The 20,114-nt window shown below is 37.1% G+C and overlaps 1 protein-coding gene across 7 annotated transcripts in view; it reads right to left on the bottom strand.

Moving 5' to 3' along the window:
• Positions 1-420: 420 nt before the first annotated feature.
• Positions 421-20,114, bottom strand: part of HERC1 (HECT and RLD domain containing E3 ubiquitin protein ligase family member 1) — a 205,222-nt gene continuing 185,528 nt past the window's right edge. For all 7 annotated transcript variants that reach the window (XM_054041859.1, XM_054041856.1, XM_054041858.1 and 4 more), the window contains exons 62-78: positions 19,031-19,096; positions 18,823-18,948; positions 17,752-17,890; positions 17,046-17,227; positions 12,505-12,660; positions 11,753-11,875; positions 10,833-10,935; positions 9,818-9,987; positions 8,082-8,220; positions 7,606-7,775; positions 7,002-7,171; positions 6,338-6,503; positions 5,701-5,777; positions 4,636-4,888; positions 4,215-4,367; positions 2,356-2,661; positions 421-1,080 (exon numbers count right to left, since the gene is read on the bottom strand). In XM_054041859.1, the coding sequence (XP_053897834.1) occupies positions 895-1,080; positions 2,356-2,661; positions 4,215-4,367; positions 4,636-4,888; positions 5,701-5,777; positions 6,338-6,503; positions 7,002-7,171; positions 7,606-7,775; positions 8,082-8,220; positions 9,818-9,987; positions 10,833-10,935; positions 11,753-11,875; positions 12,505-12,660; positions 17,046-17,227; positions 17,752-17,890; positions 18,823-18,948; positions 19,031-19,096 (2,685 nt within the window). In that variant the 3' untranslated portion in view covers positions 421-894. The remainder of the gene's footprint in view (positions 1,081-2,355; positions 2,662-4,214; positions 4,368-4,635; positions 4,889-5,700; positions 5,778-6,337; positions 6,504-7,001; positions 7,172-7,605; positions 7,776-8,081; positions 8,221-9,817; positions 9,988-10,832; positions 10,936-11,752; positions 11,876-12,504; positions 12,661-17,045; positions 17,228-17,751; positions 17,891-18,822; positions 18,949-19,030; positions 19,097-20,114) is intronic.

A 20,114-nucleotide genomic window follows, 5' to 3' on the forward strand; every position in this document is an offset into this window, starting at 1 on the left:
AGGGCAACATAACCAAGTGAGGTGTCTACACTGACGCTGTGTCACTATGTCACAAAAGGCTCTATGCCACTTGTGGAGGTGGTTTTATTATGTCAGTATAGCAGGGGAGTTGTATTGGACGGAGGAGCACTTCAGTGTGTACACCTCCAGTCTTTTGTCGACAAAAGCTGACTTTTGTTGACAAAACTGTGTATGGACAAGATGTAAGTCAATGCTGCAATGTTATTAAAATGCTGGTATACTGTTCAACGTGCAATGCATAGTAACCATATATACAATGGCTGTTCATCTGCAAATAAGTTATCTGACACTGTTTCAAACAATCTAACAGATTTGCTAACTGAGAAGTTTAAAAGTCTAAATTTATAAATGCGGAATAAATCCTGTAAACAGTTGAAAACACGCACACAAAAACCCCCATTCATTCTTGTATTTGCTTTATTTTCTCCGCATAAGGAACCCTGCACAGGCAATTCAAATTAAAACAAAATAAATATAGGACTATTCATGTAAAACTGTCCTTGCTAATGAACAATTATACACAATGTACAACTCTTCATGTTCACTGGGAGGGCTTACAAATGTACCATTCCCAACAAAAAATGCACCAAAATGGCTCCATGCAAAATTATCAAAAGTGACCAAAATATGGAAAAAACTTACTGACTGCACTTTTGGGGGGGGTTTTGCCCTTTTTTTTTTTTTTAAACAATCACCAAAAAATAAAAACATCTAATTTGTTGTTACATTTAGAGTAACTAAAATGTGGCCACTGCTTATTAATGTCTGTTTATGCTCCTAAAACATCAATGGTTACCATAAAATTGTGTCAACATTGAATTGGACTTAGGGCACTATTTGTAATAAAAGGAAGATGATTTTGTTCACAGAAAGTTAATAATCTGTGTCCGAGCCCTCTGCATTGTCCACATTGCGCGAGAGCATGTAATTGTCCATATCTATAGACCTGCAATTATTGATTGCATACCGCAAACGCTCTGCCATGATTAGTTGACTGGAGTACGGTGGAAGCCTCAGTTGAAAGAAACAAGTCTGTGAGGTAGGCAAGCTGTCATAAGGCTGTGGAAACAGACAAAAAGTAGGACATGGTTAAAACTGCAAAGGAAATTAAAAGGTGTAGCAAATTCAGTATTTTTCCCTGCCCAAAAAGTAACTTTAAAAAAGAGCACCCCCCTCTCATCACAATAAGGTCTCATTAATCAAGCCAACAAGCAGTAAAGAATTCCTCTTAACAAAAAGACAAGACTAGTACCATCTTACATTTTTATAAAATTTTTCAGCTCAAAATAATTAAAACACCACCACTACCGTCCACCCAATAAATGATTTCAACCACCAATGACATGCATCTATTTTAAGAGTGGAACTTCCAGGTGTTTGTCTACTGCAATATATTAAATAATAATTTAGACCAAGCAGTAAAAATTTTGTATCCAATTGAAACTACAGGAGGCATGCAGGTAGACATATTACAATTATCCTAAATTAAAAAGTAAAGAAAATACCTTTTAAATACAAGATTAATTTCTGTTTAGAAAATAACTTCTTAAAGTGCAGAACTTAATTATTAGGAGCAGCAAAATATTATCAGTTTCTACTTGCTATCTAGCTTTCCAAATATCCCTTTCAAGGTTCTTTTCATATTATGATAATACAGAAGAGTGTTCCAATTGTAACGTGAATACTTAATTTTCATGAAGCTATATCCATAAGGTAGCTTTAAACACAGTTAAATTTGAGAAATAGCTGCAGTCAGTTTTCAACCAATGCATTAGGAGCCAGTGAGCTGCAACTGTATTTCTTGGGGTAGTGTCTGAATCTAGTGGGTTTCCACATGGGTAAGAGAGTGATATGTGGTGGCAATTGACATGCCAACAGTTTCAACAGCTTCATTTCTAATTTCCATTTTCCCAAGTCATTCTATAATGTAGTATATTGAGAACGCTGTCATAGAGACGGAACAAGACTTCATTAGGATTGTTTTTTTTTTTTATCTTTAAAATACTAAATCAGAAAATGTATTGTAGTAGGAAATTACTGTAGATTAAATATGGTGCAATAATTCACACTGTGAGGTTTAGAGCGACCAGCCTGAACTCCATCTAATAATTACATTTACACTTTATATGTTCAAAGTACTGAGTGAATTACAATATAATTCATGCAATGTTAGGCACTATTATATAATTAAATCCTATGGCTCTAGCAGTCAGAAGTCCACTCCATAATGCACAGTGCCTCTGGGCTTAATGTTAGTGAAATTTAGCGCTTTTTGCCAAAGGATTGATTAAAGTGGACAGAAATGAACAACATATTAAGAAAATAGCATCTTACCCTATCAACCTTCATTATTTGGAATCGCTGAGAGATATCAGCAGTGTTTGCTGGCAATCGAGATCTTCCTGACACAAACCTCATGAAAAGGACTCTTTCCTCATTTGAAAACTCTTCGAGGGTGTGCCAGAACCACTGAACTAACTGATGCTGTTCATCAACCTCTCTGTACCGCACAACTTTCTTCAGGACCTCAACTGAGATTTCTGGCATTCCACAAACCATCTGTTCCAATTGCTTAGCCGTCAGAAGAGACAACAAGGGAACTGGAACAATCCAAGACATTCCTTCTCTCACAGCAGCCACCTTTAACCCAAAAAGAATAGTTACTAAAAGAGTCATTACACTTATTTCGGATCCTTAGCACACAATCCGTATACAAAGATAAGACTTTGAGAATGAATACACATGTGGAAGAACAGGCTAAGACAGGGGTCAGCAACCTATGGCACGCATGCCAAAGGCAGCACACAAGCTGATTTTCAGTAGTACTCTGCTGCTGGCCTCGGGGGCTCTGCTGCTGGCCTAGGGTACCGGTCTGGGGTTCTGTCCACTCGCCCCCTGCCAGTCGGGGTCCCGCCGCCAGTCCTGCTCAGCCCACTGCTGACCTGGATGGACAGAACCCCAGGCCGCCAGCGGACTGAGCGGTGCCAGCAGCCGGGACCCCAGCTGGCAGGGGCCAGCGGACAGAACCTCGGGCTGGCGGCGGGCTGAACGGCTCAACTCGCTGCCAGTCTGGGGTTCTGTCCGCTGGCCCCTGTAAATGTAAAATGTATTACTGGCATGCGAAACCTTAAATTACAGTGAATAAATGAAGACTTGGCACACCACTTCTGAAAGGTTGCTGACCCCTGGGCTAAGGGTACAGTTTAAGTCATCACCTAAATACAAAAAAACACGTAGCAATGCATATGGCTCCCTTCAAAGGATAACATTCCCCCTCAAAAATTGTTGACTTGTTGCAGAGAATTATCTTTCACCAAAATGATTTTATAATACTTTCATGCGAAGAAAAGACCTCAATAAAATCATCTAAAAAAGTGGAAGAGTTATCAACACAAATGAGCATCTGCTAAACCAAAAACTTTGTTGTCAGCATACTGCTAGGACTGGAATGAAAGCATGTTAAAAAACAAGGTCTATCTTTGATCTGAAAGACTTAAGGTCTTGGGGTCAGTACTGAGAGGGCTACTGCCCTAAAGTGGAACAGCCATGTGACCTTGTGTGCATCTATCTTTGGAGAAAGAGGAAAATTAGTTCCCTAGTGTAATGTTGCTGTATTAAGATACAAGGCCCCCATTTGATTTACATAATGCTACTGTATAAGTGACAAAATAGCATTTCAGCAGATGATACAAAAGTATTTACATAGATTACTACATACTTTTTCAATCCACTTATTAAAAAGTGTTTACAGTTACTATTCAAAAGCAGGTAAGGTAAATATTAAGTAAAAATATATCCACCATCCATTAATAAGTTAAACAAATATTATTGCTTCCCAATGACATGTGCCAGATTATGTGCTGCTGTAAATGCAGGGTTAAAGGTGCTCAGCTTTCTGTGTGATCCCCATTTTGTTTTCCTGTCAATTTAATGATCTCAATGGGGCAATTCTGATGAATATAAAGCAAGTCCTCAGTTTTTCAGTACTCTTGTGGTCTTTCTTGACATTCTAGACAGCTGGATAACGGCTGAGATGTGAATCAGATTTAATTTAAAAATGACTCGCAAATTATTTGAAAAAACAGAGAGGAAAAATCCAATAAATGTGTAAACCAAAATCTTTGTTATTTTTGGCATATTGTGATGATCACCATCCAGTTAACAAAATAGGTAGAGTTCAGTGAGATTCTCACCTGACGGTCAATTTCATGAAGTCTGTACTCAATTGCCCTCTCCACATATTCTTTCCTGTTTGAAAAGGTAAGTGGGATACTGTTCCCACCAGGAATTATGGGAACCATTTTACCATCAGCACTTTGTCCGACAAAGGAATCTAGAGGAATCATCTATTAACAGAAAAGAAAAAGTATTGTGCAGGATAAGATATTTGGGTAAAGTACTGAATTAAAAATTACCATCAGTCACTTAGCAATAACTATGAATATCAGATTATATCCATCTGAGGCAGTTATGAGGTGTCTGTTACCTTAAAGTATAAATGCCACCTCAATTTTTTTTTAAATTAGTGCATTGTAATTAAGATCAGTCTATAAAAACAACTGGATTCAGAAGATTTGTGGGGGAGAAGGGAGGAAGCATATTTCCGTAGCTTACCTCATGGAAATTCTCTTCAGTAATCCCACTGTCTTCAATGTGAAGAATGCTGTTGAGGGTCTGCACATACAGCAAGTCCACCTCCTCTAAATCTTCCAAAGTAAGTGGGATACAACAAAGTTGCTTCCAAACCATTGGGGCCAAATGAAGATCTAAAGGCTTCTTGGTACGAATCGCCACGCCCATCAGAATGCCTAAGAACTTAAACTGCATCAGATGTTCATCTAAACAGGCTGAAGAGTTAAAAAGAAACCTAAAAGAAAACAGAAACAATGTAAAGGCTTCAATAAAATCAACGTCTCACTTCTTCATATGGCAACAAGTTAAAAGACAGCTATATGTAGGGCAAGATCCCCAAGTTTACCATAGCAGCATTCAGCAAATCTGGAGAAGGGAAGAATAGGTAGATTGATGTTCTCTTTCTGCCCTCTTCCCAAATCCAGAAAGTTGCCAGAGCCAAACTGGCTCCAGCCACAAGCTAGATCACGGATGCTCAGCCTTTTTCTTTCTGAGGCCCCCCTGCATAATATAAGAACTCCACGGCCCACCTGTGCCACAACAACTGGTTTCTGCATATAAAAGCCAGGGCTGGTGTTAGGGGGTAGCAAGTAGGGCAACTGCCTGTGGCCCCATGCCACAGGGGCTCCTGAAAAGCTAAGTTGCTCAGGCTTTGGCTTCAGCGCCAGAGTGGTAGGGCTCAGGGACCCATGCTTCAGCGCCATGCGAGTCTAACGCTGGCCCTGCTTCGAGGACCCCGAAACCTGGACCCCTGGTTGAGAATAACGGAGCTAGAGCACCTTCAGTGTTGCTTTAATTTATGCTCCAGCAAACCTAGCTCCTAGAGCTACCCCTTGGGAACCATTACCTGCAGGCACAACATGCTCTGGCCTTGCCCCATCCCTCACCTTGAAATAACCCCTACATAACAAGGGTGAGAAAAAAAGAGTGCCCAGGATGGAGCAATCAAGAAGCCCCAACATTTGTCAAAACAGCTGTTACAGGAAGTTTTTTCTTCCATTTTGTCAGCTAATATCCTGTAATAAGATGAAATGCTGTCCAACTTACCTATCCCTATTGTAGCCTACTTCAGCGGTAGCATTTGGGGAAGGAATAAGCAGGTCTACCACACCAGTTTCAAGTTCCTTAAAAATAAAAATAAAAGTACTTCTTAAACATTATAGTTCAGCACATTGTAATATCTTAATGATAATTTTGCCAGAAGAAGCTTTTTGAATTTTTTTTTAGGAAATCAGCACATGGTAAATATTTTTACCATGATAAAACTAGAAGAAAATAACAGAATAATCTAAGAACCAGAAATCTGTGTCTGATTTGTGATGGTATTTTATTTAAATTGATTTTGCTGCATTTCTGAGGCTAGCACAGAATAGCTATGTACATACTATAGTAACAGCACTTAATGGCACCATCAAGAGTTAACATGCTATGCAAGATCTGCTGTCCTCCTCCCACACTGTGGAAGATGCATGGTGGCCCTAGTGTAGCCTCAGAAATGCTGCCACTCGAAGGCATGGCCAAGGAGAAAGATTTCTTTCCTTCACACAGGTACCAGTGCACACACTAGTACACAGGCTGGGAATCAGATGAGAAGATTTGGGCCAAAGTGTTGCACAACAGGAAGTGGTCATAGGAATTGAAAAACAACTCACGTGCTTTGAGATATTTAAAATATTTGTCATACCTGGCACATTTCTGTAATAGTGTCATCAAACACCCCCCCTGCATCATCAGCCCCTTCTCCAACCAATTTCACTTTCCAGGCACGGGAAGGTAGGCGAAGATCTGAAGCATTCAGCTTTACCACTTGTCTTGCTATTTGTACAAAAATAGGCTTACATTTCCGACCTCTTCAATGAAAAAGAAAGTGACAGAAAATGTAATTCACAGAAAGATCACTTTTGTATACTCTAAAGGCTCGTCTACATAGTAGGGTAATGCGCACTACAGGGGTGATTTCTAAAGCACGCTAAAATGTTGTGTGTTAATTGGTCCAAACAGAGCCTTCGTGGTGCGCACTAGAGGCTCCAGAGTTCACTTTAATGGAAAGCGCATGAGAGAGAGCCTTTGATACATTATAGCAGGGTCTACATAGACCAATTAATGCACATAGAGCCGGCCCCAGGATTTTTGCCGCCCCAAGCAAAAAAAAAAAAAAGCCAGAGTGCTGCCCCTTGAAAAGTGCCGCCCCAAGCACATGCTTGGGACGCTGGTGCCTAGAGCCGGCCCTGAATGCACAATATATTAGCATGCTTTAGAAATCACATCCCCATGTATTAACCCACTGTGTGGGTTGACTTAGGGCTTGACATCAAATCTTTCACAATCACAAAGGAGCCAATACTGACCTGGTTGATATTCTTTTTACAGTAATTTGAGGCCCGTAGTTTTTCCCCTGAACCATGGTTTTTCCAATGGAGCGTACCATGGGAAGTGTGTAGACTCTTGGTGCCAATAATGGTCTTAGTTGTCCTTGGACTATTCCCCATGTTCCAGCATTGTAATGAGATGTGCTGTTCTGTAATACAACAGCATATGCATAACCATAAAATGCTTTACTTTATTCATATTAATTCCAATATTTCTGGAATAAGAATCTCCATAATTATATACTACCTGAACTTTCCTCATAATAGTTCAGAAATTGATGAAAATATACAAAAAGAACTACATAAAAAGGGATTTTAGTCTTACCAGAATCTTACAAAAATGTTTCTCACCAATTACAGATGTTAGGCTAATGGGCTTATGACATTAAGACTGAAATGTCAAGATTCACATAAATCACAATTTATTTAAACTATTTTTGGGAGAGATTGATTTATTGAAGTTTTTATTCTACAGACACAAAGACAAGAGAGCACTATTACCAGAATTGGATTTTGGGGGAGTACACTTTGGTGACAGGGCACAAAAATAAATTTGTTAACTCATTTCAAAATAATGTTTTACCTGGTTATTGGGGCTGAGATTAAGTAATCTCCATGAAGAGTACATGAGGTCTGAAAAATGATACAGCAGTCTGAGTCTCGCTCTCACTGTATGAATGCTCACTTCCTTCAGTGCCCCATACTGTGGTGGAATGGCATCAGGTAAACCAAGCTGTAAAGGCACTGACACACCTACCACAGAAAACAAGAAATTATTTCATAAAGTGCCTGATCTTGCTCCTCTTTAAGCTAATGGCAAAATTCCTGTGGGCTACAGTGGAAGCAGTTTTGGGCCTATAGTGAAACAAATTTTAATAGACAAGAAAAGATATTACCTCTCCCACCTTGTCTAATCATATCCTGGGACTGACACAGCTACAACAACACTGCATACAAATTTTAATAGGTTCTTGCTGTATTATACTGTATACAGGGACATGCACTAAAAGCTCATAAAAGCCGAATAAAATATAATACAAGCAATCATCTATTATTCACCTGGAGCTCTCGGTGGGACAGGTGGGGCAGTCCAGGCGGCACTGTGACAACGTCCTGCTGAGATCTGTCGAATATTCTTTCCTTGTAGAACAGTTATTAAGGTGGGTTCTCTGACATGGTTGGTATGGCCCAGTCCAAGCTAGCAATTTACAACAGATTTAAAAAAGGATGCATCATGAGGTTCTATTAATAGGACCAAAAATTAGCTTTATTATTTGCAAAATTCTCTAAGCAGAAGTTCAAAAGGAATAGGAGATGAAAACTGGTAAGATGACACTCTCAGCATATGCTGGGAGAGAAAACTTTTACTAGAGAACGTGATATAGCATTTACTAGCTATATTGCTTTAATATATTACACCTATGATTAAAGAAAATAGCTGCCTACATCAGCTAAATCACATTTAATGAATAAAATGACATTTAAATACAAAATGGATAAGCTATTCCACATAATTGTGACCTACATACCTGATAAGCTTTTAGACTGACTAATGGTTTATGATTTGTGACCAACTTTGTACATGGTGTTTTGCAGAATAAAAAAAATATATATATTTTGTGATTCAATGGCTCATAATGACTGTTTAATAATGACTATTATTTGTGTTTTATTATTTCTGTGTTTGCTATTTAAAGTTGGGGTTTTTTTTGGTTTTAATATATAAATTCCCACAATAGGCTTTTAAAATGTATCCTCTGTAAAAGAAAAACATTTATTACATACAGGTCTGTCTTATCTTACGCGGGGGTTCTGTTACGCAGTTAGCACGTAAAGCGTGTATAGCCAAACCCCATTGAGTTCAATAGCGGGCAAAATTGCCCGCACTACAGGCATAGTATTAAAATTGTTGTTTTTCTCTTTTTTTTTTTGGCCGACCGCGTAAAGTTGAAATCGCGCATGTTAAATGCACGTAAGATGCGACAGATCTGTATATTAGTTTTTCCTACTAAATCCCATTTGAATTTCGACGTTGCAGTGGAGGACATATAAAACGAACAGTCTTTTAGAATACAGACTATATATTTTTTTAAACCAAACAAATGTTTACCCTGCCATAAAAATACAATACTTTCACTACAGAGGAAGTCCAAGGCTTTTTCTTTAGGGATTAATTCAAAATAGCCTGCTCACCCCAACAATGCTGACGTACCAATCCCTCCACTATCCTCGGAACACCAGTTGCACACACTTCGAGTCTCCTGCTTAAATCTGCAACCCACAAAATGGTCAAAATGCCATCCCATAACCCAAATCCAACAATCCATGAATCTGCAATGGTTTGACAGGTACCATGGGACATTTTTTGGGTTATGGACCAAAACAGACCAATAACTATTGCAACAGACCATGACGACTCGCTGATAATAACTACAGCTGGTCAAAATGTTCAAATTGGCCATTTTTTGTTGGAATTTAGATTTTTCCAAATGGAAAAAAATTGATTAAATGTTTACAGTTTGTTTTCAAGTTTCAAATTGGTTGTAAACGTTTTGTTTAAAAAATTAGATGAAATTTTGAGAAATTAGTAAAAAAAAGTTTCAAAAAATTTGTGATATTTTCACCATGTTTTCAATAATCTCTATTATAACATTTTTAATTTGGGGGAGAGGGGAAAAGTGCCAATACTGCATCGTATTTTTCTTTACTTACTCTTCACTAAAAGATTCCAAGTGCATCTAGGAAGCTGTACTTATTCTTATGAACATCTGAAATAAACAGGATATTGTACACACCTGCCCTTCTGAGTTGCTACCCCAGGCATACACATCACCAGATGATGATAAAGCTAGTGTATGCTCTGCTCCTACAGCTATATCTTCAATGAAGATTCCTGACAGCACTGGAACTTGCTGTGGTCTGTTGTGATTTCGAGCTCGGCCCTCAGGCAAGCCAATCAGCCGATCTAAAATTGCACAAAAAATTCTCATGTAGTACATAAACACCACAGTCCTTTCTAAGGGCTAATTTTATTATGGGGAGAGACAGACAGTATTCATGTAAGTGGATACTAATTGCATTGGCTAGAAACAGACCTAGTGGGCACTTATTTCCCTGAAAAGCTTTGTCAGTATCCCTCAGTACTGATCTCAATTTCCTGCTATTTGTGTTGTAAGCCTGATTCAGCCAATCACACCTTTTGGTGCTAGACTGTACAGTGATTTTGTGATTAAGGTTGATGTCCACAAGGAGGTAAATGAAGAACATTCAACTAATTTCACTTGAAGCCTCAATTCTATAGATTTCTACACAGCCTCTGTAAGTGCATGGTTAATGACAGTAATTGAACATGGGTACAATCTATACCTCTGTTCATATCAAATTTAATCAAGACTCAGGAAAAAAATCTGAAAGGTTACAGGTAAATGAGGTTAGTGTTTATATTAAGTTTGTCTTCCTTGAAAAATACACAACTATTAATTTGGATTTTAAGAATGCGTCAAAAAGTAATTTGCTTCAGAAGGTCACATTTACATGAGACTCTAGCACAATCTGTAGAGTAACACCGTATTATGATTTCATATATTTTATATCTAATATTCTTCCTTTTTACTTTTAATGATTATATTAGTGGTTATGCAACAGTGGTGGGAATTATAGACTAATAATTGTCAAGTCTATAAATATGTACTGTATGATTGGGTGGGTATCATATGGTGGGGTCAATAATCTAAAACATTATTGGCTTCTATATAGCTTTAAACGTATGAAAGCCTACAATATAGAAATCCCTCTATATGGTCAACTTACCTTGTCCAAAAGTATATACATGACCATCTTTTGTCAATGCAACAGAAAACTGCGTTCCACAGGCAACTTTCTTTATTCCAATTCCACAAAGAATATCCACTTTCTGAGAATAAGAAAGAAAGAGCTAAATACTTTCCATATGTATACTCATAGAACAGTGGACAAAAACTCCTCCATTTCCCCCTCCCCTCAAAAAGTGGTTTATAATTCTCAGAAAGACAATTTGTGTGTTATAGCTATAGTGTGGTTCTTGTATTAAACTTGAATGTATTAAACAAAGACACTAATATCTTGTAAAATGTAATTATATTAACATATTATTCCACGTTAAATGAGTCTAAATGCATCTCTATACTGAGGTAAAAATCTCACTCCTTCAAGCTAGCCTTCAGGTTTCTACTATTTCTAGAGTTGCAGAAGGGTGGTTGCTATGGTTTATAGAGACCATGGTTGTAATTATTAGTCTCAGGCCTGATCTACACTAACCCCCAATTCGAACTAAGGTACGCAACTTCAGCTACGTGAATAACATAGCTGAAGTCGATGTACCTTAATTCGAACTTACCGCGGTCCAGACGTTTAGTTTAACAGAACAATGGATAATTGCTTGCATGCTAAGCACTCAGGTGGGAATTTTCAATGGAAGTTGGGTGCCTAATTCCCACAGGCTCCTTTGAAAACCCAACCCTCAGATACCAGTGTTGTAAAAATACCAGCTAGTTATTCATGTAACTATACTAGTCAATATATTGCTTTAGTAAAATTTTCAAAAGCAGCTAAGTCCCACTGAAAGTTACTTATGCCATTTTGAAAATTTACATCATATAAAAAATGAAAACAAAATAAGTTGAAAATTTGCAAACACACACTTACAGACATTAAACAATTATTCAAAGAATAATTTCAGTATGAATTCTAACCTGTGGTGAGGATTTTGCTGTGGAATTTCCCAGACCAAGTTTTCCATAATCTCCATCTCCAAAAGCCCAAACCATTGAGCCATCTGTGGACACAACTACAGTATGGTTTAGTCCACAGGCCACCTGGTAAGTGTAATATAGTTTTAATTAGTTTTTCATCAACTTACTGATACAAAAAATAAAAAGCCACATTCTGAAAAACAAAATAAAAAAACCTGAAACCCTTTTCTAAACATTTAGAAAAATATGTTAAATGTTAAAAACCTTTGTTTAAAATTTTATACTGATGGTATATAATAGCGTTTATACATTAACACCCTTAAATAACATTCTTTAGACAGTTCTTCCCTCACCTAAACTGTAGAACAGCTTTCAAATTATATATCCTCATTGAAGCTCTTTAAACATTAATTCAGTAATGGTTAGGGCTAAAACAACAGACTAATTTTATCACTCTCTTTTTCACAATTCAATGTGTATAAATGTTGTAAAATGGGGACACACCATTGCAGCAAAAGGATCAGATTATTCAATAAAAAATAATGAGAGATTATTATGGTTAGATATTTGAGAGTTCTGAGTGTATTAAAAATGCAGAGGCAGTAAAAACCATCAACAAAAATTATAAAGAGAATTCTTAAACTGACATTACTAAGAATCATATAGCAACTGAACATCCTCAGGCACAACAGTTACTAACAAAATACATTTTGTTACATAATTGCATGTAAGTAATACTAGATAAACCATGCCTGTCCAATCTGATAACCCTCCAGTGCTGTCACTCTTTCAGGAAGTTTCTTGTTGGAAGTGTTTCCTAGACCCAGTCGACCATAGTCACCATTTCCAAATGTAAACAATTTGCCATCCGCGGTCACCACTGCTGAGTGTTTAAAGCCACATGACATCTAGAAGCCAGAATTAATATTAATTTTAAAATGGAATATTAGCACCATACAATTCAAGAAAGAGGAGAACAGAACTTTCTGAATGCAGACCTAGTCATTCATTACAGTTTAAGAGGATAATTAAAAACTGGACTAACTGAATAAATTAGCTGTTTTACACTCTTCATGTATTTCAATAACAATGTCATAAAACAATTAAAAAGTCTAAATACAGGATGATATGGGGAATTAAAACATAACCAAAGACAGACAGAAGAGTTTTCCCCCCAACCCTCTCAATAATCAGTTTACACAGTAAAGGAAGAAGTTTGAGTTCACTTGCTTCAATTTGTACCAGCACACCTAGCTGGGATTCTTATTCATATTTCTGTGATTACTGAATTCTTTAAAAAAGCATGCTAAACGATTTGCCTTGCTTTCCAGTGTTACATTACCAGGTCAATTATATACTGTGTAAATTCCGCACCCCTGTCTTCTGTTTCCCATCTTAGTCTCAAAAGAATTACCTATAACAAAGACCTTTGTTTCAATTTTTATTTTAAAATTTCCCAGGAATTTATCAGTGTTAATTACAATGTTTTTTTAAAAAAGGGTGAAAATCGGAGCAAAAAATTAACTTCAGAGTTTTCTGGGTAAATATTGTGGGATGACAGGACAGATAAAAAGCACAGATTTACCTAGTGTAATGTATTGGATTTTCTTAATATAATCAGTATTTTCAGTGGTCCAAAATTTGGATGAGAACTAGTAAAAACCAAATAATAGCTTTTGTAAAAGCCAAGAATTTTTTAAATGAAAATAAGTAAAAACTTAAAATGAAGGGCCTTATCAACAGGGAAGAAAAGAATTCTCTCTCTTGGTAAAGAATTTAGACTCCATTATCCCATGTTTGTCAAATAATGTCACAATACAGTGCATAAATATGAGATCACCAGGTACACTATGTCTGATAAGTCAGCTCATTTCCTGGTTACACCAAAAATATAAAGATAGAGAAGTTTTCTAATGAACCACACTATGAAACACAAAATGCCTCCCCCTCCGTTTACAATATTATTCCTGCTCATATAAGTATCAACTACTTAAAAATTAATAACTGCCTACATATTACAGCATGTTTGAATGCAGAATGTTTTAAACTTTTATTTGAAATTTGTAAAATGTGCAATATTAATTACAGGAAATTTATAGTTTTTCCAAAACTAAGCATAAAGTTAAAAAGATGGTATTTTTCTAACGGTATCTTCAGCATAACAGTTCTTATTTTAGTGATGTAAAACTACAGTAGTAATCATTAGCCAGTCACTATCTCATAGATGCGCAAAATTATTTTATATTGCAAATATACGAAAAATCAATGGTGTCCTATTTGTCCATGGTGAATGCAGACAAAAACAAACTTGTAGTGTTTTAATATTTGAACAGAGATGCAGCTAAGCATGACAATACAGTGGTTGCCTTACAACAATCAACACAGTATGTCAGTCATATTTCAGTCAAACTGAAACTGAACCAAATGATAGTATATATGATGGTAATTGAGATTAAAATTATGTACTGTCAATTATTCAAGCCAATATAGATATATTGTACAGTTGAAATCGGCATAAATGCTTGGGCTGCAGTTCCTTAGTATAGAAGAGGGAGCTGCCTCAGTGCATTCTCCACAAAGTGCCCTCAGTTTTGGAACCAACTCCCCAACTTGGGCTGAAACAGCCTGAATTTCTTGACCTCCAGGGCATGCTGCAACCTTGTTTATCTACCCAGGGTTTTGAGGCATGAAGGTCAGAAAAGGGGCTGATATTTGTGTGGCAATAAAAATATTATTGGGATTGATTTTTATTAGATTTGTTATTGTTTGTGTGGGGGCGCAGGCTAGCTGGTGGCTTTGCTTTTAATTTGATTATAGTTTTAATTTTGGTTAAAGACACCAACAGCCAAAGACAGGGACTTTTTTGTATATTGTTACAATGCACGTCAGTACCAGTACTGTATTTCACCATTTAAGCGAATTTAGAGCTAGTGAAAAAGGCTAGTTTGACATAAGAACGGCCATACTGGATCAGACCAATGATCAGACCAATGAAGTATCCTGTCTTACAACAGTGGTAAGTGCCAGATTCTTCAGAGAGAGTGAACAGAACAGGGCAATTTATATAGTGATTCATCCCTTGTCGTTTAGCCCAGATTCTAGTGGTAAGAGGTTCATGGACACCCAGGGCACGGGATTGCATCCCTGACTGTTTTGGCTAACAGACATTAATGGACCTATCCTACATGAATTTATCTAATTCTTTTTCAAACCCCTTTATACTTTTGGCCTTCACAACAGTCACAGCAATGAGTTTTGCAGGCTGACTGTGTTGCGTGAAGCAGTACTTCCTTTTGTTTGTATTAAACCTTCTGCTTATTAATTTAATTGGGTGACCCCTGGTTCTTGTGAGGAGGTGTAAGTAACTTTCCCTATTCACTTTTTCCTTGCTCTTTCTCATGATTTTATAGACCACGATCATATTCCCCCTCAGTTATCTTTTTTCCAAGGTGAACAGTCGTAGTCTTTTACATCTTTCCTCACATGGAAGCTGTTCCATATCCTTAATCATTTTGGTAGCCCTTTTCTGTACTTTTTCCACGCAGTATTCCAAGTGCAGACATAACATGGATTTATACAGTAGCACTATGATATTTTTCATCTTATTATTTATCCATTTCCTAAATGTTCCTAACATTCTGATAGCTTTTTTGATTGCTGCTGCACAGAGAGCAGATATCTTTAGAAAACTATCCACGGTGTCTCCAAGATCTCTTCCTTGAGTAATAACAGTTAATTTAGACCCCATCATTTTGTATGTATAATTGGGATTATGTTTTCCCAGTGTGCATTCCTTTGCATTTATCAACACTACCGTTCATCTGCCATTTTGTTGCCCAGTCACCCAGCTTTGTGCAATCCCTTTGTAACTCTTTCACGGTCTGCTTTGGACTTAACTATTTTGAGGAATTTTGTATCGTCTGCAAACTTCGCTTCCTTATTATTTACCCCTTTTTCCAGATCATTTATTAATATGAACAGCAGCACTGGTCCCAGTACAGATCCCTGGGAACCCTGCTATTTACCTCTCTCCACTTTGAAAACTGTTTATTCCTACTCCTTCTTTCCTATTTTTTAACCAGTTACTGATACATTAGTGGACCTTCCTTCTTATCCCATGACTCTCTTTGCTTAAGAGCTTCTGGTGAGGGACCTTGTCAAAGGCTTTCTGAAAATCCAAGTATGCTATATTCACTGGATCACCATTGTCCACATGCCCTGACACTGTTAAATAATTCTAATAGTGTGGCGAGGCATGATTTCCCTTTACAAAAGCCGAATTGCCTCTTTCCAACACATTGTATTCACCTCTGTGTCTGATTTTGTTCTTTACTATAGATTACACCAATTTGCCTGCTACTGAAGTCAGGCTTACCGGTCTGGTAATAGCCAGGATCACCTCTGGAGCCTTTTATAAAAATGGGCATCACATTAGCTATCTGCCAGTCATCTGGTACAGAGGCTGATTTAAGCGGTAAGTTACATACTACAGTTAACAGTAATGCAATTTCATATTTGAGTTCTTTCAAAACTCTTGGCGGTCTGGTCCTGGTGACTTATTACTGTTTAACTTATCAATTTGTTCCAAAACTTCCTCTAGGGACCCCTCAATCTGGAATAGTTCCTCAGAATGGCTCAAGTGTGGGAATCTCCCTCGCATCTTCTGCAATGAAGACCAATGGAAAGAATTCACTTAGCTTCTCTGCAACAGCCTTATGTTCTTTGAGCGCTCCGTTAGTGCCCAGCATGCCAGGATTGGTTCTTCTTGGAGTCTGGTTGCTTGGGAATGCTAACCTCCATCTAAGGCTAAATATTGGCAGGTGCCCTAGAGACTGAAAGAGGTGCAGCACAGACAGGAGCAATGGAAGCTTCACCAACACTACTCTACTAGTCCACCTAAACTTTGATACTCTCCCCTCCCCAGCATTGAGAAGATATTTCAGTTTCCATTTTCATTCAAATTTTCAGTCTTCCTGAGACTATCAACAATACAAACAAGAAAGCCAATTAGCGTGAAATGCAATGGTGAGTTTTGTGCTGTTGACACTCTTAGCTGGGAACCTGACTGAAACCACCGACTCATTTCACATTGGCCAGAGAACCATGAGCTGATGATAACTTTTATTCATTACTTACCTATGCTGAATTAAATTTTGTGACATTGAAGAGAAAGGCTCCACATCCCACAGTCCCTGTGTGAGCAATCCATTTGCCCACCAGCATTTATTAATGAACCCTAGCAGCAACTATCATGTCTACATTTAATAGATGAATAATAAATTTGTTCTTGAACCTGTGCCACTTCTTCTCCTTGTAAGGCCTCTATTTGCCTGGGTCTGCGCTGTCGGTCACTGTTCCCATGGCCCAGTTTACCATAATCTCCATCTCCCCAGCTAAAGACCTCACCACTTTCTGTCAAAGCCATGGAATGTCCATCAGATCCACAAGAGGTCACTAGCTGTGTTACAACAAAACCTTTAACAAAATGAAAAACAAAATCAGAATAAGTTAGAAATATAAATACAATTATTTTTCATTGTACAAGATAGTCTATAATAACAATGACAAACTTGTGAATGGAATCCGCTCTGTATATACAAGCCTGTATAAAGTCTTCCTTTTCCTTTAAGATATAACTTATGCTTGAACTGCTGCAATAACAAATATTATGTTATTAATAATTATCTAATTCTACTGTGATAGTCTATTAAGTTAGTTTAGGTGTTCAGTTACATAAATGTATTTCCTTTTTCAGTTCTACTTAAAATAATAATAAGAATTTAAAAACATTAAGTACAGCTTGAATAAATGCATCAAAAGAGACTTTAACATATGGTTTATTTGTTCAAATTAACATGAATATAAGATCTTTATTAAAGAGAGTAAATTATTTTATTCAGTAAATCTGTGTAAAGACTTAGACAATTGTCCTTTTAGTTTTTGAAATGCGAACTTCTGCCTCCTAATAGAACAACTCAAAAAAATTAAGACAATTTTACCTTGAAGTGCTGAAATAACAGTTAACACATGAAGGTCATCAGAATTTCCTTGTCCCAATCTGCCATAACTCCCTTCTCCACAAGCCAAAACTGTACCGTTAGCTTGAATGACAAAAGTACAGTTCTGACCACAAATAACCTGGTTAAAGAAAGAAATTAGTTTTTTTTAATGCAATTACATCACAAACCATGAACCAAAATGTGCTAACTTTGTCTTTATTCATAACCTGAATTGGGACTACAAAGCTGAAAACAACAGGTTTGGGACAACTACCAACATATTTCTTAGTTTAATCACTTTACTGTTACTTAACTTATTCCGAATTTAGCAGAAAAATATGTTTTAAACTAAGGGGGTTTTACCACGTAATCACATTACAATAAAATTCCTTCATTCAGTGTTTTGGGTGAAGCTGGCCCCTGGAGATCTAAAAATGGCACCACACACAAAGAGCTCTCTTCATGATCTAGCTACAAAGACTTTCCCTTTCATTGCAAAACTATTTGGTCCGGTAGCATGTTCTTCAGTGAGATTCTCAATGTATTTCTTGCAGCAATTTGGCTGTCGCATTATCTCACCCTATGCTCCAGCATTACGTTATTTCAGAAAGCAATCTTGCAATATGGATTACACCTCTACCTCGATATAACTCTGTCCTCGAGAGCCAAAAAATCTTATCGCGTTATAGGTGAAACCGCATTATATCGAACTTGCTTTGATCCACCAGCGTGCGCAGCACTACTTTACCGCGTTATATCCGAATTCGTGTTATATCGGGTCGCGTTATATCAGGATAGATGTGTATATCAAAACCGTGCAAATATTTTTTTACATTGTACACACTCTAATCCTAAGAAATGATTTTGCCAGTTTTGAACACTTTCTTGGTGTGAATTTGGCAAAAACTAGAGCAAACCTAATAAAAATTCTATAACTGGGGAAAAGTACCTTATACATTTCGGGGTATAGCACCGAGTCCGAAAGGGATATTGATAGATATTTTTTAACTAACAACTGAAAATAAGGCAATTAGTGAAGAATTAAATGTAAATCTCTCCTAACACTGTTACCTGTTGAGCCTGTGAGAATGAAGGTGCTGCTACTGGTATCATGACATTTCTACCAGCTTCTGCTAGCTGCCCATGGCGCCCTGCTCCCCATAGATACACATCACATTTGCCACCAAGGTGCCAATCCTATGAAACAGCATAAAGGAGCACTTGAGAATTATATTGATAATTTTAGAATTTTAAATTTAAAATAATCAATTTTACTAACCTCAGGCCTTGATGTTGCCCAGGACATAATCTGCTCATCCATACCATTAATCCATTTACTGTTATCCTAAATGATTAAAAACAGATATATTAGGGTCAGCCCACCATGAGTACATTATTCTTTCAGTTAATAATCTTGATTTCCCTTCAAATAGTCACTTGGAAATGGCAACCCTTTTCCTAGATGAAAAACTATTACCTGGGTCTATTACTGAACAACAAACTGCTTTTGAACATAAATGTAAAATAGTTTTAACTGTGACTAAAGCAAAATTTATGTACAAATTATTTTTATAAATTAATTCATATTCAATATTTCTCATGTAAACTTGAATGTATCATTTTTGTCCTTGGGGTAGACCTATTTTTCTTAATACTGGAATCTAACATTTAATATTGTTACCATAAGAAAAAATTCTGACTCATGAGTGTCTAAAACTACTCATGGTAAAAAGGGTTGCTTTTAACTGTTAGAGTGGAAAACAAGCAAAGTGTGCCACTCAAAATAGGCTAGTAAAGGAAGATGTGACAATGGGTTCAAGAGATGTATAGAAACATAAAATCTGCCATGCACATTTGGACCAACAACCTGCCAAGTCTAATAGCATGCATCTTGCACTGGCATATGCCCAATGCTTCAGAAAAAGGCAAAACCCCCATAGTGCTCTTGTACACAGAAGGGAATCCTTCCTGATCACTGTGATAACCTATGTGAGTATTTAAAAATAAAGGACTAAGGTATATGTGAGGTCAATAGGTATATAGCAAGGAAAGCAACTAGGAAGACCCATAGTTATGTTTTCCTCAAAGGGCGCCATGCAGCCTTAATTTTGGGAATACACAAGTGAAAGTATTTATCTGCAAAATTATACAGACTTATTGATAAAATCCAATAAATACAAAGTTTCCACTTTAGGTTCACCTATCATAGCCCATTATATTGGCATTTGGTAGTGCCAATATAGTTAAAGTGTAGGACTACTCTGAAAAAGTACTTTAAAGATGGCATAATAGGGTGCCATTGCCTTTCAATGACTCCATATAGAATTTACTCTGTCTGCATGTTAAAAAAAATGAATTAATTG

This window comes from Malaclemys terrapin, chromosome 10 (genome assembly GCF_027887155.1).
Source record: "Malaclemys terrapin pileata isolate rMalTer1 chromosome 10, rMalTer1.hap1, whole genome shotgun sequence".
NCBI classification, from domain to species: domain Eukaryota; kingdom Metazoa; phylum Chordata; order Testudines; family Emydidae; genus Malaclemys; species Malaclemys terrapin.